The sequence below is a fragment of the Mauremys mutica genome, chromosome 2 (genome assembly GCF_020497125.1).
Source record: "Mauremys mutica isolate MM-2020 ecotype Southern chromosome 2, ASM2049712v1, whole genome shotgun sequence".
In the NCBI taxonomy this organism is placed as follows: domain Eukaryota; kingdom Metazoa; phylum Chordata; order Testudines; family Geoemydidae; genus Mauremys; species Mauremys mutica.
The window spans coordinates 137760630-137788577 of record NC_059073.1 but is presented as its reverse complement, the minus strand read 5'-3'; the positions used below and the strand labels follow the sequence as shown (position 1 = coordinate 137788577).

General features: G+C 45.9%; 2 protein-coding genes across 5 annotated transcripts in view; one reads left to right on the top strand and one right to left on the bottom strand.

Moving 5' to 3' along the window:
• Positions 1 to 12855, top strand: part of LOXL2 (lysyl oxidase like 2) — an 89074-nt gene extending 76219 nt beyond the window's left edge. For all 4 annotated transcript variants that reach the window (XM_045005519.1, XM_045005520.1, XM_045005521.1 and 1 more), the window contains 6 exons: positions 1573 to 1738; positions 2358 to 2601; positions 6896 to 7011; positions 7858 to 7994; positions 10227 to 10338; positions 10864 to 12855. In XM_045005519.1, coding sequence (XP_044861454.1) covers positions 1573 to 1738; positions 2358 to 2601; positions 6896 to 7011; positions 7858 to 7994; positions 10227 to 10338; positions 10864 to 10943 — 855 coding nt within the window. In that variant the 3' untranslated portion in view covers positions 10944 to 12855. The remainder of the gene's footprint in view (positions 1 to 1572; positions 1739 to 2357; positions 2602 to 6895; positions 7012 to 7857; positions 7995 to 10226; positions 10339 to 10863) is intronic.
• Positions 12856 to 12964: 109 nt separating this feature from the next.
• R3HCC1 (R3H domain and coiled-coil containing 1) lies at positions 12965 to 27531 on the bottom strand. Its single transcript, XM_045004088.1, has 8 exons — positions 27137 to 27531; positions 26358 to 26486; positions 24016 to 24153; positions 20017 to 21169; positions 18944 to 19100; positions 17647 to 17717; positions 16329 to 16424; positions 12965 to 13695 (listed from the first exon to the last, which is right to left on the bottom strand). The coding sequence occupies exons 1-5, from the start codon at positions 27529 to 27531 to the stop codon at positions 19008 to 19010; spliced, it is 1908 nt and encodes a 635-aa protein (XP_044860023.1). The 3' UTR covers positions 12965 to 13695; positions 16329 to 16424; positions 17647 to 17717; positions 18944 to 19007.
• Positions 27532 to 27948: the final 417 nt, after the last annotated feature.

The following is a 27948-nucleotide window of genomic DNA, read 5'->3' as shown; positions in this document are numbered from 1 at the left end:
TTAGCAACAATTCCAGCTCATTTTATATAGACTGCTACAACTTTGCTCTATTTAAATTGCATGGATTGAAGCCCAAGGGAGTTAGCTAAGGATGGTGTGGTACAACACTCATGAGGGCTGACTGCATACTTTGTGTACAAATATATACACTTGCTACAGAGTTCAGCTGACTTAGGACAGTACAAAATCCCAGCAGCAAGTCAAACAATGAGATCGTGTACCCTTGTCAGGGCAACTCGCTGATAACCAGTTAATGAAGATCCCAATCTCTGACAAGGTTGAAAAGCCCTAGCAAGCCTTGTAATATAGAAATCAACATGATAATACATTTACAGGTAAAGCTGTGGCACCAGAATGTCTGTGAATATTGTTAGATCTACTTTGCTACTATTTCCTCCTTTTTAAAATGGGGGGGACGGACTTTTTTTAAAGTTTTCCGCCTGCTAAATGGGCACAAATTCTCCTTTCACTTCATGTACAGTAACTTATGTTTTTGTTGCTTTCTGCCTCCCTGCACAGCAGTGGCTCGTCAGGGAGCCTGGTACCCGTATGAAAAAGGAATTCCTATCCAGCTCATTAAACTGGAAGTAGCTCCAGGCTAATTTAATGTGCAGAAAGGCTGATGAATTGCAAAACTCAGTTTGTGCAAACTTAGCCCAGCTCCAGGAGATCTCTACATGCCAGGTGGCCCATGGCTGAATTAGCACAGAAGCAAGGCCTTCCCACATGGTAGCCCAGAACACTAACCACTTAGTTACAGAGTTTGTTCCCAAGGGTAATGGTGTCTCCTCAGTCTTTGAAGGCTGGGGCTAAGGTTTTCAAATGTGACTGGTGATTCTGGCTGCCCAACTTGCGACCTCTTAAAGGGGCGGAGGGCGGGGGAGAGCTATGTTTTACACAGTGCTGAGCACCCACCCTCTGAAAATCAGTCCCCTTTAAGGTGGTTCAAGTTTGGCAGCCAAAATCACTGGTCCCTTTTGGAAATCTTGACCCAGGATTCAAACCTGGGTCTCCCCTATGGTGCTGCAAATCGTTAATCACTGGCTTACCTGGTTTATGAAGTGAATAAATATGTTCCAAAGTGAACAAAGTATTTCCTAGCCTGATGGCCTCTAAATGATTTGCTTTGAGGGGAGCACTCATTCCAAATATAGATGGAAATGTGCATGCATTGACAAAAAACCCTGATGCTATCTCCCATGCTGTAGTACCTTATAGACTAACAGACGTTTTGCAGCATGAGCATCCGAAGAAGTGGGTATTCACCCACGAAAGCTCATGCTGCAAAACGTCTGTTAGTCTATAAGGTGCCACAGGATTCTTTGCTGCTTTTACAGATCCAGACTAACACGGCTACCCCTCTGATACTTGACACCATGCTGTAGTCTGCCTCATACACACCTGCCCCTCACTCCAGTGGGAGTTACGGGATTTGGATCTAATTTGCATATCAAAATACACCAGTGGGGTCTCTCCTTTCGGCAGTGACCTGTGCTTGGACATTCTTCCTAAGAGGAGCAGCCGCACACCTGCCACTGGAATCAAATGACCCATTTCTCTCTCTCTCCCTAGGAAACTTGGTACTGGCACGGAGACGTCAGCGCCAATGACGTCATTATGAGTGGTGTGAAGTGTTCCGGGACGGAGATGTCCCTGGCGCACTGCCGGCATGACGGTGCCCAGGTGTCGTGCCCCAGAGGCGGCGGCCGCTTTGCTGCGGGAGTTTCCTGCTCAGAAAGTGAGTTCCTTGGATTTTCTTCTTCCAGTAGTCGGGACACCTAGAAAAGTGATACTGATCATGGAGACTTCCCTTCCAAAGGGCTTCTCTTGGGATGCTGGGAGGAAACAGGGAGGCTCATACCACTCATTGGACCATCTTTCTATTTTAACACATTGGCAAATGTTAGGATCAACTGACTGTCTGAATAATACAGAGTTAAATGTCCAAAAAGCAGTGGTAGGAATGTAGCTTTTTATTTGGAGTTCAGTTCATGGATTTTCTTTCTCCATCATCTCCAACCCTTGGTTTTCCACCTTATATTTGGAACAGCCTCCAGTTTCCCACGTGCCCTGCCTCTCCTCCTCCAAACTCAGGTATTTGCCACTGCTTCCTGCACTGACCTTCTCAATGGCCACATCTCTGCACTTTCTCAAGCCTGAGCCAGCTGCCTGGTGTATTGCAGTTTATATTGAAAACCTTGGTTTCAAACAGCACAGATTGTGGCTTTGTCCTGCCCCCGCTAGGAGTGCATGGTGGGGCAGCTATGGCAATGGCTGCAATTGGGGTATGATTAGAGTGGCAAACCATCGCTTTGGTGTGGGTAGGTCTAAAAACATTTTCCTTTCCCCACTGTCAGCTGCTCCGGATCTGGTGCTCAATGCCGAAATGGTGGAGCAAACCTCCTACCTGGAGGACCGCCCAATGTTCTTGCTGCAGTGTGCGCTTGAGGAGAACTGTCTGGCCACCTCGGCTGCCAACACATCCGTTTCCACTGGCTACAGGAGGCTCCTGCGCTTCTCCTCCCAGATCCACAACAACGGGCAGGCTGACTTCCGCCCCAAGAACGGCCGCCACGCCTGGATTTGGCACGACTGTCACAGGTGAGTGCTTAGGTTCCTCTGCATTTGTTACTAATCAAAATGCAAGCACCAAAGACCCAGTCCACTCTGCTGTCCCCTATTGGTCATGAAAGAAATTAGGTGGGCCCATTTCCTCATGGACATGGGTCGATCCATATCTTAAAGCCACTAGCCCAAATAGCACTAAATATCCTCTTCTAGATGTTTGCACCATTATCGTTGTGCTACATGCTACAGACACTCAGGCTTCATGGAGACAGCTGGGATAGAACTCAGATCCTTCTGCTTCAAAAGCACAGGCCCAGCGCACAGGAGTAAAGGAGAATTTCCTTAAGAGTATATGGCCTATGAGACACACTTAAGCAGCTATGATTCCAACCAATAGCAAACACGCATACACAGTTTATTACAGTATAAAATCACTGATGAAGCCAGGTGAAGATTGGAATCTTGTGGCTTGCTTTACTGAGAAATCCTAGAATTCACTGAAGGGACACCAGCAGTAGCCTACGCTGAGATATTCCTAGGTAAAATTCCTTACTTCCTCATGGACGATGCAAAGGGGTTTGTGATACAGAAACACTGATGGTTCCATAACCCTCAAACAAGAGCTCTCCACCTGATTGCCCTAAGCTAAAGGACAAGTGCCAAGAATCATAGGAATGGAAGAGACCTCGAGAGGTCGTCTAGTCCAGTCTTCTGCACTCATGGCAGGACTAAGTATTATCTAGACCATCCGTGACAGGTGCTTGTCTAACCTGCTCTTAAAAATCTCCAGAGATGGAGATTCCACAACCTCCCTAGGCAATTTATTTCAGTGCTTAACCACCCTGACAGGACGATTTTCCTCATCTCCAACCTAAACCTCCCTTGCTGCAATTTAAGCCCATTGCTTCTTGTCCTATCATCAGAGGTTAACGAGAACCATTTTTCTCCCTCCTCCTTGGAATAACTTTTTATATACTTGAAAACTGTTATCATGTCCCCCCTCAGTCTTCCCTTCTCCAGACTAAACAAACCCAATTTTTTCAATCTTCCCTCAAAGGTCATGTTTTCTAGACTTTTAATCATTTTTGTTGCTCTTCTCTGGACTTTCTCCAATTTGTCCCCCATCTTTCCTGAAATGTGGCAACCAGAACTGGACACACTACTCCAGTTGAGGCCATATCAGCGCAGAGTAGAATGGAAGAATTACTTTTTGTGTCTTGCTTACAACACTTCTGCTAATACATCCCAGAATGATGTTTGCTTTTTTTTTTTTTTTTGGCAAGTGTCACACTGACTCATATTTAACTTGTGATCCACTATGACTCCCAGATCCCTTTCTGTAGTACTCCTTCCCAGGCAGTCATTTCCCATTGTCTATGTGTGCAATTGATTTTCCTTCCTAAGTGGACGACTTTGCATTTTTCCTTATTGAATTTCATCCTATTTACTTCAGACCATTTCTCCCAGTTTGTCCAGATCATTTTGAATTTTAATCTTATCCTACAAAGCACTTGAAACCCTTCCCAGCTTGGTGGTATCCTCAGATAACGAACCAAACTGGACCCTGGACTGATGCCTGCAGGATCCCACTCATTATGCCCTTCCCAGCTTGACTGTGAATCACTGATAACTACACTCTGGGAATGGTTTTCCAACCAGTTATTCACCCACCTTATAGTAGCTCCATCTAGGTTGCATTTCCCCAGTTTGTTTATGAGACGGTCATGCCAGACAGTATCAAAAGCCTTACTAAAGTCAAGATATATCACATCTACTGCTTTTCCCCCACCCCCATCCACAAGGCTTGTTACCCTGTCAAGGAAAGCTATTGGGTTGGTTTGACACAATTTGTTCTTGACAAATCCATGCTGACTGTTGTTTATCACCTTCTTATCGTCTAGGTGTTTGCAAATTGATTGCTTGATCATTTGCTCCATTATCTTTCTGGGTACAGAAGTTAAGCTGACTGGTCTGTAATTCCCCAGGCTGTCCTTATCACCCTTTTCATAGCTTGGCACTCTGCCCTTTTCCAGTCCTCTGGAATCTCACTTGTCTTCCATGACTCTTTGAAGATAATCGCTGATATCTCCTCAGTCAGGCTCCCAGAAACCTCAGCTCCCATTTCTCTTCCTTTTCCCCGTGACCAGCTGGAGTCCTTCCTCCTGTATCTCCTTCCCATTTGACTCCCTCAGTCAGCCAACCTGCTTTTAATGAACCAAGCTCCATCTTCTGGGCAGACTTTCATTAGAGTCAGGACATCTCCACCATGCTCCAGCTAGGTTGGAGGGGGTAGGGCCAGTTCCACAACTGCACAAACCAGAATGAAAATAAACAGATCCTGCATGGTGGATGGAAAGGGAAACCAGCTTGAGGTTTACCAATAGAGGGGAGAAACCTGCATCCCTTTTGCTGTAGCTTTCAACACCCTACTGGGGGACAGGTTTCCACTGTCTGCCAAACCATAAGTGAGCATTTATAGGGAGGGATCAGTAGAGAGGCCTAGGCAGCACAGTACCTTCCGAAAGGACTGTTCTAGCCAGCTGACCCACTCCACCAGCTTCCAGATCCTTTGTGGGCCTATATACTGGTTGCCTGCTCTGTTCCTCTCTGAGCCTTCAGTAGCTGAACCTTTCGCAAGGTGGCTAAAGAGTCCCTCTTCTTACATAGAGACTAATGCAATACTGTGGCCCAGCAGAATCCAAGCAATGAGAGCGGCTGTTCGAAAGGAGCAAGGGTCTGTGTCTTTTGGAAGACGTCTTAAATGAAGTGAGGAGAGGCTCGGGAAGAGGCCGAGGCCATCTGTGTGCTTGAAACTGGATTCTGTTTACACGTGTTTCCAGTTTGTAAACACTAATATAAACACCAGTTGGAAGGATGCAGACATTTTAGGAACTGAGTCAGACCCCAGGTTCTAAATTTTTTTGCAGCGGAGGCAGCCAAAATAGACTACTTCAAAATCAGTAGCTTGGCCACCACAGAATGCTCTTTATTTTTTTCCAGCCGTCTCAGTCCGGTACTGTAAGCCTCTGTTCAGCAGACTTTTGACACAGAAGCAGGACAAAAATGGGGAAAAGCCACTTAATGTCCAGGTGAAGGGAAACTTAAGAACATCTGGCAGTGATTTCAGTGATGGCAATTTTGGAAGGGGCGGGGTGAAGAAAAATCCTCTTTTCCTATAGGAAAAAAATGCCTTTTGTTGCTCCTGTAAGCACATTTTAGTTAAACGAATACATGCATAGCTTGGTGTTGCAAACATCTGACAGACAGTATTAGGTAGCACCATTTACTGAGAAGCCTGGATTTATTTTTACAGCCAGAAGGCTACTTCTGCTTCCCGTTAAAGTCGAACCACTTTTTAAAAACTCTTCAGCAATGTGTTTTGAGTTAGGCTCTGTGCAATTGGCCCAATCCTGCAATCGGACTCTTGGGCACATCCTGAGTGCTCCTGAAATCAGTGGGGCTTGGCACTGATCTGCTCACAGGGATCAGATGGCAGGATGAGAGGCCTGTTTTGTTCAAGTGCTTATCACCATGGTATCCGAGAGCTTTATGTGGTAACCGTGCTAGCAACAACCATGTTCCAGCCACATCACTCTACCACTGGCTCCAAGGAGAGGGGGACAAATTCTGATCTCAGTTACATCAGTGTAACAAAGCCCATGCTTAACTTTAAGCATGTACTTAAGTCCAACTGAAAAGTTAAGCAACTTTGTTGAATCACTGGTTTGATGCACAACATTGTTCCCTAACACGCACAAACTATCCGCACTGGTGGAACCATCCTGACTGCAATGACGTGTAGAGCTGGAATCTGTCTGACAGTGGCACAGACAGGGCCAAGCTGACTCTGTTAGTGCCGGGTTAAAATAATGAAGTGGACTGTGTATGAACCTAGCTTTCCTGTTTGAGGCAGAGTGAAATGAGCTCAAAACTAAATTTACCCCATTCTGCTGTTCATTTCCGGCCAATAAATTAATGTTCTGTACCCTCTGAACTAAGGTTTCCATCTTTCTGAGATGCGTTTATAGCCCCCATCACTCTGGTGGTCTCCTCTTTAATGCATTTATATTCACAATGCCCTTGTGAGGTATGGCAGCATTCATCCCTGTTTTACAGGGGAACGGAGGTACACAGACTAAGTGACTTGCCCAAGGTCCTACAAGATGTCTGTGGCAGAACAGGGAATTAAACCCAGGTGTCCCAAGTCCTAGGTTAACACCCTAACCACTGGACCATCCTTCCTCTCTAGGAGTTACGCTATGCTTTTAAGATGGCAGTAAGTTAGCAGCTATCCTAACTAAAGACTGCATTTCTTTGTGTCTCACAGACATTATCACAGCATGGAGGTTTTCACACACTATGATCTGCTGAACCTCAATGGTACCAAGGTGGCCGAAGGACACAAAGCCAGTTTCTGTTTGGAAGACACTGAATGTGAATCAGGTACCCTCGCTATATCCACACAGTGTGGGAAGTTTGTGCAGGGAATGTATTGGCGTTCTCAGGATCCAAAGACACAGCCATGTCCCTTAGCAGGGAGGATGGCAAACTTGGTCATCGAAGAGCTGTGATTGTTCTTGAGGCTAAGGAAGCCAATGCTTCCTAGTCTTTAAACCATGAAAAGAGTTGAAATCTATTGGTGCTTGCAGAAGGTTCCTAGTGCTAATACATTAAGAATGACCAGCTTCAAAAGTACTTAACTCATTGGGTGCTGGGCTGTTTGGAAAATCTGGCCTTACTTTTCTGACTCCAGTGACACAAGTACTTCCAAGCCACGGATCTGGGTGATCAGGTAGGAAAAATGTGTGCATTATATAGACTTGTTCCCAGCCTCTGCTACCTGTACCCACCCCTGTAGACTTCATAGCCCAGGGAATGTTATAGCTACAACATTTTGGATAAGACCTAAAATCTCTTGAGGGAGTTAAAAGAACCCCTGGCACTTTCTACATGAGAAGTGCTAATCTGCTGTCCTGGATAAATTCCAACTCATGTATTTACATTCTGTTTTCCCAGAACTCCCCCCTCTAAATTCAAAAGGACACAGAATTCTTTACTTCCTGTCACAAATACTGCTGCATTTCAGGGAGCTTCCTAGCCATTGAGTTCATACACTGCTTTGGGATGGATGCACTATCCTAAGATACGATATTCACCACAGGAGTACTGTGCATCCACTCTTCTATTCACAGAGGAACTGCCTGCCTCATAGTGAGGTTAGGAGAATACCCACCAAACCAGCTGGGATTGTTCTGACATGCACTGTGTCCATACCTCTTTCCTCTGTAGATGTGCAGAAACAGTACGAATGTGCTAATTTTGGGGAACAAGGAATCACAGTGGGATGCTGGGATGTCTATCGTCATGATATTGACTGCCAATGGGTCGACATTACTGATATCCCACCAGGAGATTACCTCTTCCAGGTACATGGGGACTGGGATGTGGGCAATGGAGGTGGACACTTGTCTACTGGTATCTAGCAATAAATTGGTTACATACCTATCAATGTTAAGTGATTTTAAAAATAAGCTCAAGGTAGCATGGCCAGTCACAATAGACAGATCATGAAAAGAGGTCTAGGTTGGATATTAGAAAAAACTATTTCACTAGGAGGGTGGTGAAGCACTGGAATGGGTTATGTAGGGAAGTGGTGGAATCTCCTTCCTTAAAGGTTTTTAAGGGCCAGCTTGACAAAGCCCTGGCTGATGACCTCTTAAGGTCTCTTCCAACCCTAATCTATGATCCGTGCCATATTTTGAATACTGTACAGTTGTTCCAGCCTTCCTTCAGAAATGCTCTCAAGTACTTCTCGGACAAAGATTTAGGTGATTGTGTTTTACAAACCTGCATATAAACAGCATTGTCTGTTTTTTTGTTTTTTTTTAAATGAGTGAAAAGAATTCTGATCATTCTCATGCACTCCTTTCAGCTCTAATATTACAGCATGGGAAGCCATCACTGCTACTTCAGTCACTTTCACTTTAATGCTACTTTCATTGCCCAAGTGGACTGAAATTCAAACAAACAGTGGAAAGGGTGAAAATGTAAAACCTTTCATGTACGTGAGAGCAGAGAGAAGGTTTTGTCTTGACAGCTGTCCTATTAAATACAAATAACTCTCCCCTTTCCCTGTAAGCTTTGAGGCAGGTCCAGTGTCTTCAGTTGGGATTGAGAAGCATGTAGCTCTTTGGGTGCTACCAGCATGCAATCAAACATTCTTCCACATGAAACTGTTTCATTGTGTCTAAGGAAATCTCTTGTGATGTAGCAAAGAATTTAAGGTTTTTACTAATACAGCTGGTCAGAAAATAAACTGAAAAGTAGTTTGGGGCTCCAAGGTTCTTCAGTAATACAAATAATTAGAGCTGGTCAGGATATTTTAAAAAGCATGCATTTTTTTTTCCAGTCACATACCAGGACTCCACTGTGCCAGGTGCTGTACAGGGTGGATTTGATTTAAATCACTAGGCAAGAAGACTCTATTTAATCATGGTTTTCTACATAAAAGTGCATTCTTGGTGGTGGTTCTAACCTTAATACATTTTCTTAGAGACAGATGTAGGTTTCATTTTTAGAAGGTACACACTATACATTTTTAAACAGTGATTTAGTTTGACAGCTATATCAGAAAATGAATGATTGTTTGCTTCTTTCATTTACCAAAGGTAATTGAAACAGATAATTCACCTCACCATGAGTTCAGAAATATCTCCCATTCAACAGGTTAATCATTAGTATTTGGACAATTTTCTTGCCATGCTGTATTAGGAGGAGAACATCACCAGACAGACATTTAAATTGTTTCTTAACTAAAACAACACTTAAGTATTCTGGATTTTTTTTCTTCAACAGCAAACATATAACATTTTAACAAAACAAGCATATGTCCCTCGTATCTCACATTTATCTCCAGACTTCTCCTCCTTGTCCACATCTATTCCACCCCCAACAATCTTCTATTCATTGAACTTTTAGAGAGGTAAGGGATTGACTCTGTACACAAATTTGCAGAGGGACAATAGGGTTGAAGTCTGTTATTTCTCACCTCTATCCGGATATAAAGCAGTGCTCCGGGGGGGGGTCAAAGCAAGTTCGATATAACGCGGTTTCACCTATAATGTGGTAAGATTTTTTGGCTCCCGAGGACAGCGTTGTATCAGGGTAGAGGTGTATTAATAATTTATTTTAAAACATTTTACTGTCAACAAGCATGTTACCTCTGGAGACACAAATCCACAGTTTGAGAACCGCAAAACTAAGCATCTCTGATGGTATCTTCTAGACTGAGCACTGAGTCCCATTGGGTGGGCAGATAGAAAGATTAACCTAAATAATCAAGACACAAGCCTGTGGAACCCCATAAGATTGGGTCCCTAATCCATGAACTATTGGAACTCATTTACAAAACTTTTCTTAAACGTTACAGGGATATTGTCTCGTACTATCGAATTAGAATTTATAATCCCTACTCCATGATGAGATATGAGTTATAATGTATCTTAATTAAAACTATCAAAAAGTTTGTTTTAAAAAAAAAGTTGATTTTTATCCACCCTGGTGCTGTACAAACAAAAGAAAGAGACCATCTTTGCCATTTACATTTCACTGAACATCTTTCAATGGCTCTATGATGATGTTTCTTTACCCTTTCCCAGATCGTCATTAACCCAAACTATGAAGTTGCAGAATCGGATTATTCGAACAATGTAATGAAGTGCAAGAGCCGGTATGACGGACAGCGCATCTGGATGTACAACTGCCATATAGGTGAGCAGAAGCACGTTGGAAGCTGAGCTGTTCAAAAAATAGTTATTGCTATGGCATAAAGTGTGAGCTACAGGTTAGAGCCAGCAGCGGGGAGTCAAATTCTGGGTTCTGCTTCTGCCACTAACTTGCTGTGCCATAGGGGGCAGGTCACTTACCAGCGGTTCCTGTTTCTACACAGGTACAAAAGATGACATTGGTCTATCTCAGAAGGAAATTGTGGGACAATGTTCTTAAAGCGTTGGGTGAGGTGTACATCCAAGTGTTAGGTTTACTCTTCCCCCTCCCTCTTTCAGGAGTGTATTAATAGAAGCCGAGCTATATGCTTGTCAAATTTTAATAGGATTAAATAGCCCAAAGGTAGGCAACTGCCCTTGACCCAAGTTCAGAACTGGCTGCTTAGAAACAGAGGCGTAATTTACTCAATTGATCTGGTATGTTGTGCATCTGCCTTTTGTGTCAGAGGCATAATTTACAGCCTCAAGGGGTACCTTGCTGACAGTGCCTTGTTCTCTCTGCCTCTCACAGGTGACTCTTTAGGCCAAGAAATGGAACAGAAGTTTGATCACTTCAGCGGACTCACAAATAACCAGGTGTCCAAGCGGTAGAGCAGCTGGCCTCCCACCCACTATTTAAGGAAGCAGGGATGCCTGTTTGCCACTTCCCTAACCACTGCACAGAAAAAGAAACCAAGTAAACAACCATGGACTTTAAATTAGCATTGTAAGTTATTCTCAGCGATACCCTCCATACCCATTTCAGGTGCTCAGTACACTAGGAAACAGAATTCGCTTTGTAACTTCTCACTCCTAATATTAAGATGATTTGGGACCAGAGTTTAATTCCACTAGGCCCCCATGTCCCTGCAACTAGGGCTTCAAATCCATCCAGTCTAACCTCTTCACTGGAGACTCCTTCCCACCTTGTTCATCTGCACAGGTCCATGCTGCAGTGAGCAGACCGCAGAGGTGGTGGTGGTTTCCTTTGGGTGAGGACAACCTACCTGTGTCCCTACCATTGACAGTGTTTAAACATACTTCCCTCTCAGCTGCCTCGCTCCTGTCTCAGCATCTTTACGCTTTGATTTGAGTCTGAACACACACCACTGATGCGAAAACGGACATCTGTGACATAGCTTTTCTAAAGGTATTTAAATCCAACTTATTCTCAGTACTGCCATGAAAATACCCAATTTAGCACATAGCTAAGAAAAACTGGAGCAGCCTTCCTGAGACCAGGAAGGTGCAAAGTATAATTTAATACTGTGACATAACTTCATTTCAAATGCTCCACTCACATCACGCTCTTTAAAAGGAACATCTAAAGCAGGACTAGTTTGCACTGTGCTCTCTATGGTAATTACCAGAACGCCACAAAGCTATAAGTCAATTATACAATCTGGACCTGGGACAGTTCCATTTAGTACACATCCTTGTGTTGGGAGACTAAACAGCAGTTCTGTTGCACACTAAGCTGTTCACCCAAATGATTTTATGTACGTCTATTTCCTTCCAACACCTTTAAGCTAGATATTACATCTGTGCCTTTTCTTTAAAGAATGAATATAGTTAATCATTGTATCATCAATATACTTTTACAAAGATAACTTATTGGCCTTTACTGTCAGGGATCTGGATCTTGCATTATGTCAGACCACCTGTGTAAGCGATTTTTAAAAAAAGATTTTACACTTTGGTAAATGCATAATGGTGCTAAGTGTGTTCCTCTGTTTGTTTGAGGACGCACATTGCTACATGTCTTCAGACACACGCCTACTTGAATAAAAATCGACTTTGCCCAGAAAAGAGTTTTCTATGCCATTTTTGTGTATGTTCATTGAATGACCTGGAAGTTTAGTTCTTTCACCCCTCTGCCATGTGGCTACGGCAAGGGATTGGGAGTCAGGATACCTGGGTTCTACTCCCACTCGCTTGCTTTGTGAGTCAGCAAACCAAGTAAAGGGACCTCAACAAACCTGAGCTGTAGTCAATTCTTAAATTACAGCTGCTGTCACCCTTTTTTGAGGCCATAATCCCATGCCCTAGTTCTAAGAAAAGCTCCTCTCCCTTTGTGTTCACTGAAAGATGCAAAGTACTATCAAGTGCAAAGAGGAAAATCACTAAGTTATGCTAATGTCAGGTGTGTAGTAAGAGAAAATATTTCAGTCCAAAGTGTGATTGAAGCTGGATGTGTCCCTTTAACCTCATTTTGCTCTCTCTAACCTACCTCACAGGGGTGTTGTGAGGTGTAAGGAATGCCTGCTAAGTCCTTTGCTAATGCCTAGCAGGGGATCTTCAAGTATGTAGCTAATAAATACTAAGTTATTCCTCTCTGCTTAGAGAGAGGAATGAGGCAAATGTTTTGCACCTACAGTAATCTGAAAAGCTCCATTTTGTTTTGAGGAGGTGAGACTTTAGTAAAGGCCTGAGCCGCTGTAGTGGCTGTCTTGCAGCATTCTCTCAGGATCAGGTGCTACAACACTAAAGCAGATGTCAAGTTCTGGCTTTTGTCCCCTCTAATCAGGGGATAAGAAGGCTCCTTGAAATATTGCACCATCACAAACCTGAGCATGCTTATTACATACTGTGTATCAAAAAAAACTGATGCTGCCACATGCATTTGCTGCTTATCAGTTTTGTGGTATAACTTTATTTTAAACAAACGTCAGCTTTACAACTTCAGTAAACATTAAACAGCTATTGACTCCTGCAAATGTGTTGCTCTGTGTTTCTTGCTTACCATCAAGGCCAACGGTATTCCCTTCTTCCCTCCCACAACCTCCAAACTAGGGCAGCTCCTACTAGAGGCTTTATACATTTTAAAAGAAGGTAGTGCTTAGGTACAACAGCAAAGCCTCCTTGATCTATCACAGCCCATGAGTGGAGACTACCAATCATGCCAAAGTGGCTATGAGCTGCTTTGGCAGGGTGTTGATAAACACCTGCTAGGGAACAAGATAAGATGCTCTCCATAGTAAAGAGCTAGTTTACAGTGGCCTCTGTACCCTGGATTGATTAGGCATAATTTGAAAAACTAGATGGCCCATTCCCCAGAATGCAACAAGGGAGTTAAATAGCAACAACAGTAAACTTGTTCCTGTCACCCATTTAAAAAAACTCCACAAAGTGTCCTAATGGCAACTCACTGTTCTGCATGCAGTTTGCTATCCCACCCCAGCTCCTTCGAAGCTTGTCTTCGGCTCTGAGTCACTTTACTCTTCCAGCTCCAAGTTCTCGGGCTGGAGCATGTCACCACCTGAGACTCTCTGCTTTTTGTGCTGCAAACCCAGAGCCCTTGTCACCAGCCTTCTAGCCACTGCAGTGTCAGTCTGGGGTCTCTCTTTAGCCAGCTGAAGGAGCTCTAAACAAAACAGATAAGAAATCAGACAAAATGGAGGAGGGGGGAAGTCTCCCTAATTAAATCCTCTTATTTTAGGAACACAGTCCTGTAGCTAAACTACATAACTGGGAGTCAGGAGCCCTAGGCTCTAGTTGCTGCTCTTCCACAGAGTCACCATGCAATTACAGGCAAGTCATTTCACCTCTGTGTCTCAACTACCCTACCTCACACCAGGGGACTTTACTGACCTGCTTCAATAGGATGCTGCGAGGCTAAATTCATTGTCTGTAATATGCATAGATTCATAGATACACGGCCAAGTATTCTATTCAAATGGCTTAAAACCTGGTCCCTTGCTGCAGTGGTAGAGAACCTTCTGTGATTAAAATTCACAAACTGCTTCAGAACCACTCCTGGCAAAATTTAGCAATTCAGATACGAAGAAAACTGATTTCAGTTGAGACACTCACTCTGAAAGCCTAGCGCTAACCCCTCCGAACGTGGCAGAGTAGGAAAGCACACTGCTTCAACTCCTAAATGATTGTGTAGGTTTTAAAAGGCTTTTCTGAAGAGCCCATTTGCCAGGGGTTACCGGCAATCACTGCTGTTAAAGCTTCAAACTGGCTTTTTTTTAAATAATTAAGTAATCCAACATTTACCAAGTCCAAACCTGCAGGCTGAATAAGTCTTCATTTAATATACAGTAGATTTGATACCAGTAGAGTTGATTAACTGTTTGCAAACTTGAAATTATCCAGCGAGCAATATGGCTTGGCCTGGATTATTAAAAGATTGTTCAAACAAAAAAACTGAAGGAGGCCCAACAGCAGCAAAAAACAATAAGAGGGACAGAGGCTCATTGTCGCCACCCACAGCTTGGAAAATAAATCACCAATATTCTTGACAAGGTTCTAAAGGGGACACTGTCAGCTAATTTAAGTTTTGGTAAAAACTTGTGGGTTTTTTTTTTTTTAATTAAATACAATTTTGTTCAGGTTCAAACATTCTTCTGCAACCCAGATATCACACCCTTAGCCTAGTGCACAAGAATCAGGATGTGAAATAGACCAGTCCCTTCACCATACAAGCGGAACAGTGAGAAAAGTGAATTGGAGTCATTGAAAATTTCAGTTTCAATAATCTAGCAATGCTAGTAACTCAGGAAGTGCTAAAAAAAAGCAAATGTCCTTTTAAACCATTAATACTGAAATTTATTGACTGCACTATACTGTACAAGAAACAGTATAATATGTACAGTAAAATCTTTATTGCTACAAGATTCATGGCATTTTTCACTTACTGCAGCAAGCATAATTGATTACAGTATGATTTTAAAGTAATAAAATGAACTGAATGTTACTAACTATGAATGGCTAAGCTTAAACAATTTTATCTGAATCTGCTACTGAATAATAAAATTATGCCAACCACAAAGTACTAACTGCTATTGGTTTCATTTGGTGATATTTTTTAATTGTTTGAACTAATTAGTGTTGGGGGGAAATGTACCATGAGTCTATTAACATTAATATACACTCTAGATCCCCAACATCAGTGGTGGAAACAGATCTCAGTCTTGAATGCTATTTATGCTTTATACAACTTAAGCATGTGGCAAAGAAAACTAGTCCCAGATTCAGCAGAATAAGTGCTGAAGCTCCACTGAAAACAATGGAATTTAAGCATGTGCTTGCAAGCAAGCAAGCAATCCCATCTATACTGTCAGAGCAGTCTTCCTTATTTTGAATCTTATTCTACCCCCACAACTTTTTGGCACCTCTCACTGAAGTCAGTGTGAATTGTGACTGTACCAGAGAGCAGAACTGGCTCTTGTGTTACTGTACACAATGGCTCCTGTTGTGACTTACTGCTTTTCAAAAGGATATTTGCTAATAATGCATTCAGCAGCAGGCTGTATTTAGCAGAGGACACATGAGGAACAATGTAGAAGTTACAGTATTTAACAGGCTGCGGACAGGATTTTCAAGCCTGGGTATCCACAGGGCTGGATTTTCGAGGGTGGGGATATCCCTGCAGCTCTCACTGAAATCAGAGCTGTATGTGGAAAGCAACTTTGCAAATCAAGTCAGTTATTTAGGTGTCTAACTGTAGGCACCCAACTTTAAAAATTTTGGCCTATGCTAAAAAATGAAGATCTAGGATCTTCCTCTGCATGCTTTGTCCTCTTGTTACAAACACACAAGACTGCTACTTGATCATGCCGCTCCTTAAGGCAGCGGATGGCTTGAGGTGTGCCACAATAGTCAGAAAAGTGACTTGGAACAAGACTCAGTTGGTGTGTTAATACTCTTATTCCACCTCTGATGTGCTCCCCTTCACAGTCACTTCTCTAATCTACAGATCCAGCTGGATCCTTTCTGCCTCAGGCATCATAACTCAATCTTCCATGAGTAGAATTAAGGTCAACTGACAATTGATGATGCATGAGGCACAACAGAATTCAGCTCACCCTCCTGAACCAGAACAGCGCCAATAAAGCCACAAGGAGTAAACACCTGCTTTTAAAGCAGTAAAGGTCTTTAGTGTGGGTTTATTTTTAAATCCAGTATAATTAATAAGTTAGTCACAGTAATCACCCCTAGCAGCAGAAGATATGCAAAACAAGGAGCAAACACAAATCAAAGGTTTCTTACTTGGTCGTTGAAGTGCCTTGGTTTTAGACTGTCTTGTCCCATGGATCAAGGATCGGATCTTTAGAGAAGAATAACTCTGTCCCAAGGCCTGAGATGCTTCAAAGAATAAAGATCACTACAGTCAACAAGCTGAATTCTTGTAACTATAGCAAAGTTCAGTATACAGGTTGAGATCCTCAGCTGGTTTAAAGCAGCGTAACACCACTGAAGTCAATGGAATGACACCATTTTATCTCAGCTGATGATCTGGCCCAAGATTTTTAGTGGGACAGCAGAATTTAGTCAATTCACTCAGATGTTGAATCCTGCAGTCCTTGGGCCTGCAAACTCCCACTGGAATTCATAGCTGTTTTGTTCAGGATGGGTCAAGGCTGATAGGATCAGGCCCCAACTATAGAATGAAGGCTTTCTGAACAGATGCACAGCCAGACATGAACTGCTCTAAGGAACATTATGAGCTGAAGCTCAGGATGGGGGTCAGAAATTTGACTTAGATGTCCCAAGATATTAATGATGTCCATAGAGGGTCACACGTCCCCTTTCTTGTAGGCTTGCTAGAATTTTGTTCATTTTTGAGAATAAACTCAGTTGGCAGAATGGATTCCTTTCTAAAATGCAAAATGATTCACACACTAACTCCTTATACAGGGATTCCCAGCCGTCTGTGGATTACCCAAGCCAATTAAAAACCTGCTAAGCAGCGTTTCCCCAGAACACGTACTTAATTCTGCATTGTTGATGTTCTCTTCTATTAATTCTAGGTTCTTGTGTCAGAAGTTGAATGTGTGGTTTAAAAGAAGTTTAAAGTTTGGGGGAGGTGGCAGGGCAGGGAACTGGCATCAGTGTTTTGCAGCTGCTTAGATTCAGTACTGGAATGACTTGCATGCACTGTCAGTGGTATCTTCCATGCCTGTTACAGAAGGTTGCTTCATTCAGGGATCAGGACATCTAGCAGATGTGGGAGAAAGGTTTCCACTTCCATATGGCGTGTGAGGGGGATGAGAAATTGCAGAACTCTCCACGCCCACATAGGGAAATAGATTGCTTTTCAACTGCCAATGAGAATGTGGGATTTGGGATGAAACTGGATTTAATCCTAAATACGATTTCCTTAGCAATACCACTCTATGGACCTGGCTCTTTCACATTCCACCTTACCAGAAGGAACAGGGCATAGAAACCCCATGACACTCACTGCAATTCAGCTTACAGGCCAAGTGGAATTTTAAGGCTCCACAGCTATTTACCGTACGACATTGTGAAGTCCCACCAATACCAGAGGTTACTAGCATCATAGCAAAGAATCAAGTCACATTACCTGCCGCCAGACTGGAAAAGATACCCAGGGCATGAGTGTCATCGACCCACTGAATTTTGAAACCACTCTTGCTACAAAGAAAAAGGAGAGCAACACCATAAACAATTGACGAATAGTCTCCGTTAGTAATATCAGTACTTAGGGGTGCTTTTCATCCATAGCTACCCGGTGCTTTACAAAGCATTATCCCCTATTTATAGGTAGAGGACGACAGAAGTAGAGGGGCTAAGTGGAACTTATTCAAGGCCACAGAGTGACTTAATAGAAGCGGCAGGAACAGAATCCACGTATCCTGAACCCCACTCAAATGCCGCCCCCCGCCCAGGGACTTGTTGCCCCCAGTGATTATACATTTCTTTAAAAGAAACACAGTTTAATTTCAATCCCAGATTTAGGATTTGTCATGGAAAGCACTAAGCATTATTTATCATTTGCACAATGATTCAGACAAAAACGGATTCCTCCAGTGTCAACAGGAAGTACAAGTGTCAGAAAGGGGTACCCAAAAGGTGGTACAAAACCTAACGGGGGGGAGGGGAGTTTTTAATCGCATGAAAGCCAGCCGAACAAAACGTTCTGGAAACTCAAATGCCGTTGCTGTGTGCTAGGGGCATGAGAATTGGAAAATGATCAGTTCTGTTTTAATGGTAGCGTTCAGCCCAATTCCGCTATCAGAGCTAAGTGCATAAGGTAAATGGAGAGGACAGCCTGTAAAAAGTAGCTTGTGTCTTTAGGAGTGTTACTATTAAGCTAAAGAGGCTCATACGGAAACCTAACACCACACCATTATGTACATTAAGCGGGCGGTAGGGGAGGGGAAGAGCATGAATGTGTCTCCAGCTGCAGATGCTAGATCAAACAGTTTTGCAGAGTGGACACAGTGTATTAGAGGCGCCCTGGTCACAGCTCCACAGTTAAGGGGATGGATTTTGTTCTAACACGATAATCAATGCACTTCTCAAGCAGCTTTCATTGGCTCACTGCCCATGTCCTACACATTTACAAGATCAATCTGAGCAAAGTAAGGACCCGATCCTTACTGCATTTTCAGCAGAGATGCCAAGGACAGAATATAGTTTGGGAGTTGAACTCAACTCAATGGGTGTAATTTTACTCAGGAACTCAGATACTACAGTGATGAGGGCCATTTAAGAGAAGAGCCCGGTGGTTCGCACACTAGCCTAGAACTTGGGAGAGCTGCTCACATCATTCAGGCAACTGGCACCACTGACATCAAGCGCCTGTCGCCCGTTCCCGTGGCGAGCAGGAACTGCCCTGTTCTGAGGCAGGTACTTACTGGAACTCTGAAAATGCTTCCATCAGATGCTCCGTTTTCAGGGATGGCAAGAAATCGTAGATCTCTATAACATGTCCAAAATCTCCCTCATTGAGCTGGAATAATCGAACTGGATCTTCTCGACGCTAATGTCCTTTACAGTCAAATAAGTTGCAATCTGGGAGGAGAAGCGTGTTAGATGTCAAGGTGCACTTCTAACATTGCAGGAGAAGCCAATGAGCAAGGACATGTAGGGGTCTTTCAAAAATGCAATGTTCTATCAAGCACAAAGTATGCCTGCATATTTTACATAGATAGGGGCTAGGGTGCGAGCCTAGGATGAGGCCCGAGTTAAATTCCCTGCTCTGCCACAGCCTTCCAGTGTGATCTTGGGCCGGTCACTTAGTCTCTCGGTGCCTCAGTTCCCCACCTGGACAATGGGGATAATAGCACTGCCCTGCCTCATAGGAGAAATGCAATAAAGATCGTGAGATGCTCCAATATGGAATGGGAGCCATGCAAGATACTTAGGACTGATCCCACCGGAACATGACATAACCAGTTTAGCCATCAGCTTTCCCCTACACACTGCCCCGGAAAGACCCCTCTAGGGATGAGAGGGGAGTTCAGCTCTCAACGCCCATTCAGTCTTTGGCCTGTGCTGTTCAACAGACCCAGTTAGCAGCAGAAGGGCTTTAAGATGGAGACCCCCTGGCTGCTAGGAAATGGATTGAGACTCACCTGTGTGTACCACACTGCCCAAGCCATCCACTCCCCAGTCATTTTACAGCCACAGTCTAGAGAATAATAGTTAGTCCTGCCTCGAGTGCAGGGGACTGGACTAGACTTCTCGAGGTCCCGTCCAGTCCTAGGATTCTATACTTTTAAAGTGGTTCAGTAAAAGCAAGCAGGAGCCATAACCAGAGGTCTGCCAGAGCCATGACAAAGAGGTGTCCCAGGGGCTCCTCCTCTCCCTTTTAGAAGATGACAGGGCCTACTACAATCACTGCCACATCTCTAATTCACAGCCCATCCGCTGGTCATTACTGTCACAAATCCAGTCTCTAAGGTAACATTCACATCAACACCTTTACCTCTTGCAAGAGTTCAGCACCACAGTCATCCTCTACGCTGCTCTGCTCATTCACTGCAGGGTTTTCGGTGCCTCTATCCTCTGCAGACAACTCCAAGCCACACTGCAGTCTGCCCGCCAGGACTGTACAGTCCTCATCCAGATCTGGTAGTGATACCTTTTGGGCACGATCCAGTACAGAGGTATCCACGCAGTGCTTATCCTGGTCTGCCAGTACAGATGGTTTTTTACCATACTCCATTCCAGGGGCATCCATACATCTTTGATTCTGGTTTTCTGGGAGACTTGGGTTTTGGCTACACTCCAATACGATGGTGTCTGTACAGCCCTCATCCTGGTTTTCAAGTACTGAAGAGTTCTTGCTTTGTTCCAATATGGAGGCATCCACAGACTCCTTATTCTGGTCTTCTGGTAGGGATAGGTTTTTGCGGCACTCTGATAGAGTGGCATTCGTAGAGCCTTCATCCTGGTTTTCCAGGACCTGTAAGTTTTCACTACACTCCAATACACTGGCATCCATGGTGTCTTTATCTTGATCTTCTATTTGGTGCAGGTTTTTGCTACACTCCAATACAGTGGCATCTGAACAGTCTTTATCCCGGCCTTCCAATACAGATAGGTTCCTGGAACACTCCAACACAGAGACATCTGAACAGTCCACTGGACACTTGTTACCTTTTTCACCACCAATTTCACCCACAATATGTTCTTCATATGCCTCTTTAGGGCCCTGGACTTCAGGAAGTTCCTTGCCAGGGACTGGATCAAGATGACTTGCTACCCTGCTGGAATTTGTAGTGGCCTCAAAGTTACCTAACTCCTCTGGGGTCCCATCAGTTGCACTTTCAATGCAGCTCCCTGCCTCTTGCACAACAGCATCATCTGGCTCAGCTCCAGCTCCTGCCAGGCTTTCATTTCTCAGCTCCTCCAGTTTTTCACGCACCACCCTGGGAACATACAAAGCTTTATCCGGCTTCCTCCGGGGCTGTCGCCTAGCCCTGCCAATACCTCTGTTGACTTGAGAGCCATCGGCAGGCATCTCCGCGTGGCGCGGCCTTGCGGCTCTGCCTCCCCTGCTTCTTGACTGGAGAGGGCGGTGGGATCTTGCCGTGTTGCTGCAGGAACTGTTCTGATCGGCAGGCTCCTCGGGCAACCTAGCACCAAAACAGCAGGGAAATACATGATGTGCTGGGACACTTCAGGCTGTAGTCACACTCCAGCAGGAGCAGCTTCCCCTCCCTCCTATTACAAGTCAGTGTTATTGACAGAAGCAAGAGTATAACCACACACGCTGTCACCAAAGTACTGCACACGTGTCCTTCACAGCAGCAGCAGCCGGGGCAGCTCCAGGCACCAGTGCACCAAGCACGTTCCGGGGGCAGCAAGCTGCAGGGGGCGGCCTGCCGGTCGCTGTGAGGGCGGCAGTCAGGTGGCCTTCAGCGGCATGCCTGCGGGAGGCCCACCGGTCCCACAGTTTCGGTGGCAATTCGGCAGTGGGTACACCGAAGGTGCGGGACCAGCGGACCTCCCGCAGGCATGCTGCCGAATCTGCGTTACCAGTGGATCTCCCACAGGCATGCCGCCGAAGGCCGCCTGACTGCCGTGCTTGGGGCGGCAAAATACATAGAGCCTCCCCTGGCAGCAGCAGAGCCAAACTGCGGCCCACAGATCACTTGCTGGTGATCTGTGCAGAGCTGGTTAAGTCACTAGAGCACGGGCTCCACACCCTCCTCTTCAGCTGCTTCCACCAGGGTCTAGGCTCTTCATTGCAGGGGAGCCTGGAGGCCTGTAAAAGCAGCTGCATAGGAGGAGGAGCCATTTTAGCTGCCTGTGCTACATAGGAGAAGGAGGAAACCGAGAGGAATGTCCAAGGAAGGTGGAGCAAAAGGAAAGCAGCTACTGAGCAGTATGTCCAGGGCACAGTGGGAGAAAAGGACCAAGTGTTAAGCTGCATACACGGGGAGGAGGGAACCAAGCATGTGCATTAGCACATGAGAAGGGGACCAGGTGGCAGAGAAGCCTGAGGAGCAACAGATGAGACGGGGAGACAAGAAGCTATTAATTCAGAAAACCGGCTATGCCAGGGGTGGGCAAACTTTTTGGCCCAAGGGCCACATCTGGGTATGGAAATTGTATGGAGGGCCATGAATGCTCACAAAATTGGGGGCTGGGATGTGGGAGCGGGTGAGGGCTCCGGCTGGGGGTGCGGGCTCTGGGGTGGAGCCACAAAAGGGGAGTTCAGGGTGCGCAAGGGGACTCCGGGCTGGGGCAGGAAGTTGGGGTGTGGGCTCTGGGATGCAGGAGGATACTCCGGCTCCTACGTGGAGGTGCGAGCAGGCGCCGCCCCTGTAGCTCCCCATTGGCCACGGTTGCTGGCCAAAGGGAGCTGCGGGGGCAGCGCTTGGGGCAGGTGCAGCATGCGGAGCCCCTGGCTGCCCCTCCACATAGGAACCAGAGGGGGGACATGCTGCTGCTTCCGGGAGACACAAGCCCCAGATCCTGCTCCCCGGCAGGAGCTCATGGGCGGGAATAAAACATCTGAAGGGCCAGATGCGGCCCCCGGGCCGTAGTTTGCCCACCCCTGGGCTATGCTCTGCATTCATCACTTGACGCGCCACCCAACTGATCATCACCAAAAATTGTTCATGAAGTGAGGGACAGAGTAAACTGCTGGGCTCGAATTCCTGATGGAAAAAAAATTCTCCATCTCCTCCTATTCACTGGGGACAATACAATAATAGCAGTTTCAGAGACACACCCTGGTGGGTTAAAGGGGCAGCCCATCCACTTACATTTGGCCCAACGTTTAATTTCTGACGAATCTCCAAGACTAACAGGAATTTTTCAACAATTTTTTTAAAAAGGGATCAAGAAAAACAATTGTTTTTAACAACAAACATTCATCTCCTGCAGGGTCTGCGGCCCAGACACTGCAGCCTCCTCAATCTAGAATTCCATCTGTCCACCTCAAAGTGACATCACAGCCACTCCGGCCTGAATCCAGGCTGATCGCCAGACTAACACTGAAAGAGACACAGTCAACTCACTTTTGACTCAGAATTTTTAAAAAGAGCTTCTACAGAATTTAAGTCCGGCAGATGTGTTGAAATGCCCCACGCTGTTTTCGGTTGTAATAGGAACTTTTGTTTTTAAACACATACAAACGTCCCTCTGGAGGTTTTGCAACCCAAACATTGCAGCAGTGAGTATCTGAAAACAAAAACGACTGTGCACAAACATGAAAGTGATTCTGCTGATTCTTCACAGAGAGAAATGCCAGGAAAAAACAACAACGTGACCAAACAGCATAAGTTACTGACAAACAAATTCAGTTTTTTAATTCTCTCACTTTTAATCTTAAAGTGCGCATAACAAATAGATGTTTAATACATATGACTTAAGCGGACTACGTCCCTTTAGCTGGGGCACCACAAGGTTAAGTACCTTGTCCAAGATCACACAGGAAAAGAATGACAGATGCCCTACTCTAACTTTAACCACTAGACAACACTCCCTTACAGATCTAGGTACAGAACCCAGGCCTCCTGATTCCCTGTCCTCTGCTCCAACTAGACCGAACTCCCCCGCCTTACACATCTGAACAGAATTAACTGCATTACAAAAGTAGGATAAAGCTGTTAGCTTTTTGCCTGTATTCAGTACAACTAGGCAGTCTGGCGATTGTCCTGGCGTCACTTTGACAAGCTTGGATTGCATACACCCTACGTATTGCTTGAACCCCAAGGGGTGAAATTACCCACAGTTGTAAGTCAGGCCTATTGCGTGAATTGAGGATGGATCATTTTGTTGCTCAGGTATGTGACTGGCAGTCAGGACTCCTGGGTTCTATTTGTAACTAACTCACTGTGTGACCTTTGCACTTAACCACTCACTGCCTTTTTCTGTATCTGCAGAATAGAACAGGGATCAAGCCATCCTCACGGGGTGCAGTGAGCGTCAGTGCCTTGTAGTGCACAGGAAGGGAGAAGTACTGTTGTACCTTATGACTGAGTGACATATAACAGTCCTCCTCTTCCATCCTTCCCCGACAGAAAAGCTGCTTAACAAATCGACATTGTCCACGGTCCTGTGGATCAGGTACCTGAGGCGGCTGGACAAGGGGGGGAACAAGAGAACTCTGAAAAAGGAAAACAGACAGGGCATCATCAGCTTGGAGTGGGCAGGGAAGGGGAAGCAGACCCCCAAGTCACTCCTGGAGTAGGGTCCTAATTCCTTCCATTCCCAGTGGCCAGCAAGCCACATCCCAAAAGGCAATTGGCCCCCTAGCTGGGAGACTAGAGAGTGACCAGTCTGTGGTGCCTGACGTACCCTCTCACTCCTCCAGGACACGACTGGGTTGGGTTAGACTGCTCTGCTGTTTGTTTTATCTATCGAGGTACGTTTATGCCCCCTCCGTCACTGTAATGATGTGACTTGCCAACACTAGCAAATTTAGCCTCACAACACCCCTGCCAGGCAGCGCAGTGTTATTACCCCGGGTTGCAGGTGGGGAGCGGAGGCCCAGGGAGATGAAGGGACTTGCCCAAGGTCTCACAGCGTCTGGAATAGAACCAGGTTTCCCAAGTTCCAGGCCAGTGTTTTCACCACATGATTATCCTTCTGCCTTTATCTGTTCCATGGATAAATAAGAGGGTATCAAGGTGGAGGCCTGTCAATCTGGCACCTTTCACCAGCGCTAAATTCACAGAGAAACCCTTTATTATGTGTATCTTCAGAAACTGGAGGTCAGAAAAAAGATATTCTGTTTCACGCTGCATGGCATTTATACACACACTAAAATCAGATTTAGTTTCACTCCCAGGTACCTTGCAACTGGACTTAAATATTTTCCTCCATCTAAAATACTGTGATAAGTATCAATTCAAACAACAGGAGTCCAAGCAAGTCTACCTGGAACACAGCATCCCTCTCTCCCATCTAGTCCCTACTCTGTGACAGAAGCTCATCTGAATCCTCTCATCTACGCACAAGCAGACAGGCAAAACATACTTCTGGAGCTCAGCCAGGCCAAGGGGTTTGTGTTCATCATGCCCCATAATCGTTTTCTGCTGGGACAGAGAACACTGTGCACGGGAAGGCATTAGCAGGTAGGGACTGATGAAGAACAGTTTGATCTTAAACTATTGGTAATAACCCACCAAGCAGGGACAACAAGTGAACAAGGCAGGGAAGTGGCTGGTGCAGAAGCTGCTGGCATCCAGGATAATTCCACCCAGGGAAGAATAATAGTTAGAGATAGGCCCACAGCAGAAAAAACCAAGGTACAAAATCCCTGCACTTTGGGGAAGTGCAGATCCAGCTCCAACTCTCTAACTGACCCCTCTTGTTTTAATGGCCCAAATCATAACCCAGTTCTCAATGATCTAGGACAGTGGTTCTCAGTGGTAGCAGATGACAGAACAAGGAGTAATGGTCTCAAGTTGCAGTGGGGGAGGTCTAGGTTGGCTATTAGGAAACACTATTTCACTAGGAGGGTGGTGAAGCACTGGAATGGGTTACCTAGGGAGGTGATGAAATCTCCTTCCTTAGAGGTTTTTAAGGTCAGGCTTGACAAAGCCCTGGCTGGGATGATTTAGTTGGGGTTGGTCCTGCTTTAAGCAGGGGGTTGGACTAGATACCTCCTGAGGTCCCTTCCAACCCTGATATTCTATGACTACTGTACCCCTTTCAGGAGTCTGATTTGTCTTGTATATCCCAAGTTTCACCTCGCTTAAAAACTACTTGCTTACAAAATCAGACATAAAAATACAAATGTGTCCCAGCCACACTATTACTGAAAAATTGCTGACTTTCTCATTTGTACCATATAATTATAAAATAAATCAGCTGGAATATAAATATTATACTTACATTTCAGTGTATAGCATACAGAGCAGTATAAACAAGTCATTATCTGTATGGAATTTTAGTTTGTACTGACTTCGCTAGGGCTTTTTCTGTAGCCTGTTGTAAAACTAGGCAGATATCTAGATGAGTTGATGTACCCTCTGGAAGCCCTGCGTACCCCCAGGGGTATGCTTACTTCTGGTTGAGAATCACTGGTCTAGGACATGGGATCTGGCTCCAAATGTTGCAGCTCAGCTCAGCCCCCCTCACCATCTCTAATAAAATCTTTCATCCTATAGGGCCCATCTGAAGTTACAGACATACAGCAGCAAAGGTGGAACGCATAGCCACCTAATGGCACAAAGCACTCTGCATGACAGTGGGCAACGGGGACCACAGACATCTTATTATTCACATGGGGTAAAAAGGGCCCAGGTTTTGTGGCCCTTATCTGAAAGCTCCTGCAATGTAAACGGCACAACATAAGCCACCTACTTCTCATGCTGGTTTTGGAGCAGAAAATGGTCCAGTTCTTCGGCGACCTTGCACACGAAGTCATTCTCATTGGGGGACAGGAAGACGCCATCCAAGCAACGCAGCGCCAGGGTGACGTTGGGGGGTGGCCTGATGGAGGGTGGGATGCAGAGGAAGAGGGTGACAAAAGGCAGCAGGGGAGGGAGAGACATAAATGCTTTAGCTCCTTGGTGCTACTGAGGTCTACAGTGGTTTGGCACTTCAGATAGAGGCTGCATGGCAGAGACCGCACCCTGCACCCAACCTCTTATTGTAACCCCCAGTAACCCCCCACTCCTCCCCAGCAACCCTCCCACCACACATCCATCTCCAGCAGGACCCCCAACAACTCCCTCAACTCCTCCCAGGCATCCACCCCCCCCACCCAGACCCCCAGTAATCCCCTGTCTCCCCAGCAATTACCCCACACACCAACCCACCCCCCAGCAGGACCCCCAGCAACGCCCCCACTCCCCATCCCCAGCAAGACCCCCAGCCACCTTCTCGCCTCTCCAGCAACCGCCCCCAGCAACTTCCCCACCACCACCACCACATCCATCCCCAGCAACTCCCCCCTCCCCCAAGATCCACCCCCAGCAGGACCCACAGCAACCTCCCCGCCCCCCCAGCAGGACCCACAATAACCCCCCCCCTCCAGCCACCTCCCCTCCCCACCAGCATCCACCCCCAGCACGACCCACAGCAACACCCCACCCTCCTCCTCCCCCGCGGTATCCACCCCCAACAGGACCCCCAGCAACCTGCGCTGGAGGCGCAGGACCAGCAACCGAGAGTCGGCCCCGGTGCCCGGTGCTCGGAAGGGCGGGGGCAGGCGGAGCGGAGCGGAGGAAGCGGGGGGCCGGGGCCGGCCTGCGGGGCGCAGCGGGCCGCATTCACCGGCAGGCCGGGGACCAGCAGCAGCAGCTGCACCGCGCGGCGTCTGAGCCCGGCTTCCCGGCCGCGGCTTCGCCTCCGCCTGCGCCGCCCCGCGGCCCGGGGGAAACACGACGGGCCGGGCTTGCTGCAGAGCCGGGCGGTGGGAGGGGACTGACTTGTGCCTGCCCCGCCTGCAGCAGCCGTGAAACGGGGCCCCCGCCCCGGGCTCTGTTGTGCTTGGGGAGCGCAGGGTGCAGAAACGCTGCTTAGTTATTTGCATGAAGGGTTATTGCTTGGGATTACCGGGGCCCTGTGCTCGGTGCTGTACACACGGAACAAAGCGGTGGCTCCCTCCCCCGGAACTGCTGACAGGCTGCAAGGCAAACACAGCAAGGGCCACAGCTACGCCGTTGTAGTGTGAACTGCTCACTACAGCAACAGAAGGGGAAGGGGTTCCCATAGGAAATTCATCCCAGGGGTCGGCAACCTTTCAGAAGTGGTGTGCCAAGGCTTCATTTACTCACTCTAATTTAAGATTTCACGTGCCAGTAATACATTTAAACGTTTTAAGGTCTCTTTCTACAAGTTTATAATCTATAACCAAACAATTGTTGTATGTAAAGTAAATAAGGTTTTTAAAATGATTAAGAAGCTTCATTTAAAATTAAATTAAAATGCAGAGCCCCCTGGACCGATG